Raw genomic sequence first — 1,946 nt, 5'->3', positions numbered from 1 at the left:
TCTCTCTCTCTCTCCCACTCTCTCTCCCTCTCCCTCCCTCCCTTTCCCCTACACAAACATATCCCACTCACCTAGCGGTCTTTCCAGTGACGTAGAGGCACTCCTCACGATGGGCAGGCTAGTCCTCATGAAGCCGCCGCGCTGGAAGGAAGGGAGTTCAAGGTCACTCATGGTGCCAAGGTCATCGTACTCCAACGTGTTACTGGCCTGGTGAGGGTCGTAGGTCACCACGGCGGTGCGTCTGCGCTGGCCATCCCGTGACCTGGCCGGCTGAAGACGAAGAAAGAGATTTTTAAAATACATTTATAATTTAATATAAGTTTCTTTGTTTTAATAAGGATTTTTTTAAAGTTTTAGTAAGAGTTTTACGGCACTTGCTTGATTGAGTAGGTGTTTTACGGCACCATCGACCCAATTTTGGTCATTTAAGTGCCATCACAGCACTTGCAACACAATAAGGTCATACAAGTGCCGAAGAATAAATTATGTGTTACAAGAGAGTAACAAACACAAAAAAGAAGGAGGGGAGATAAGAACGATAGATGTTTGATGGGAAAGAGGGAGCAAACCACACCAGAGCACTAGTAAGGTTTTACGGTGCGCGCAACTGCATAAGGTCATATGAGCACCAAGGGGTGGATGTCAACAGAGAAGTTTTAACGGGGAATCAGGCTTACTCTGTTCACCTCTCTAGCCTCAACAGTGTAAAGTCTGTTTTGACTATCAAAGCTCCTAATAAATAGCATTTCACAAGAGAGTGACAAACATACAAAAGAAGTAGAGGGAAAATGACGATAGTAAGGAAGAGGAAAGAGAAAGCAGCAGTTCCCCCTTTGTTGTTCCGGTACAGTGTGAGCACGACATTGATAAATCAGTCCATTTACAATTCTACCGCGCATAAGAACGTGTTAATATCCCCCCTTTAGGAATGGCCTAAAGACATTTCAGTCAGTTGTACTGTCCTGGGGGTTGGGCGGGGGCGGGGGTAATTTGAGTTTAACGGCACTTGCAACACAAAGAGATGTTTGTCTGTTCGTCTGTTTGTTTGTTTGTTTGTTTGCTTGTTTGTTTTTTTGTTAGTTTGTTTATTTTACGGCACACGTAGAGGAGTTGTGTTGATTGAGAGGGACATACAAAGCAGGAGTAGTGATAGGGACAGTAGATGTTCTATAGTAAATAATTTATCATGTTTTTACTTTTTGGAAGAGTTTTACGGTTCTTGTAACACAATAAGGTCATTAAGTGCCGAAGATTAAATGTATTACAAGAGAGTAACAAACACAAACACAAAAAAGAAAAAGGCGAGATAACGATGATTGGTATTTGATAGCAAAGAAGAAGCAAACCCCACTAGAGCACCCAACAACCACCCATTCAAACAAAAAAGAGAAACACGGACGTAAGGACTGAGCTCAGGTTAGGATCAAGCCACCAAGATGACTGACAGCGTATATCTGGCTGACTGACTGACTGACTTGGCTTCCACTGCATGAAAAATCTGGCAAGAGGAGGGGGCACTTCAACAATATGACCTCGTAGGTCAGATAAGAATACATAAACACAAAACTACTTTCTGAGTGTACCTGCTATCGGATGTCTAGTCGAAGTTTGTACTTTTAGCTTACTATAACTATACTATAATGTTTCGTAACGAAAAGCAAGCAAATAGATCGACGCCATATATAAGAATAGATCAACACCTACTGGCACAACAAACAATCACTTTGTCGGTTCTGCATCTGAATAAGCCACTGGCTTCATCGTACTGTACACAATAAAGAAAAGATTTGACCTTCTACAATCAAAACTGTCCTGAAAACGCACGACCTGTTATCATAGTGTGCACTTGGTACGCAACAGGAAGGAGAGAGAGAGCGAGAGAGAGAGAGAGAGAGAGAGAGAGAGAGAGAAGGGAGAGAGAGAAGAGAGAGAGAGAAGAGAGAGAC

At 42.8% G+C, this 1,946-nt stretch overlaps 1 protein-coding gene across 1 annotated transcript in view; it reads right to left on the bottom strand.

Annotated features, from left to right (window-relative positions):
• The window catches only part of LOC101853014 (serine/arginine repetitive matrix protein 2), a gene marked incomplete at its 5' end in the record, with an annotated part of 158,514 nt that overhangs the window by 39,932 nt on the left and 116,636 nt on the right, over positions 1 to 1,946 (bottom strand). The window contains 1 exon segment of the mRNA XM_013085015.1: positions 72 to 270. Within this exon segment, the coding sequence (XP_012940469.1) occupies positions 72 to 270 (199 nt within the window).

Source organism: Aplysia californica, unplaced genomic scaffold (assembly GCF_000002075.1).
Source record: "Aplysia californica isolate F4 #8 unplaced genomic scaffold, AplCal3.0 scaffold00335, whole genome shotgun sequence".
NCBI lineage: Eukaryota > Metazoa > Mollusca > Gastropoda > Aplysiida > Aplysiidae > Aplysia > Aplysia californica.
The sequence above is the reverse complement of the archived record's forward strand: the minus strand, read 5'-3'. Positions and strand labels throughout refer to the sequence as shown.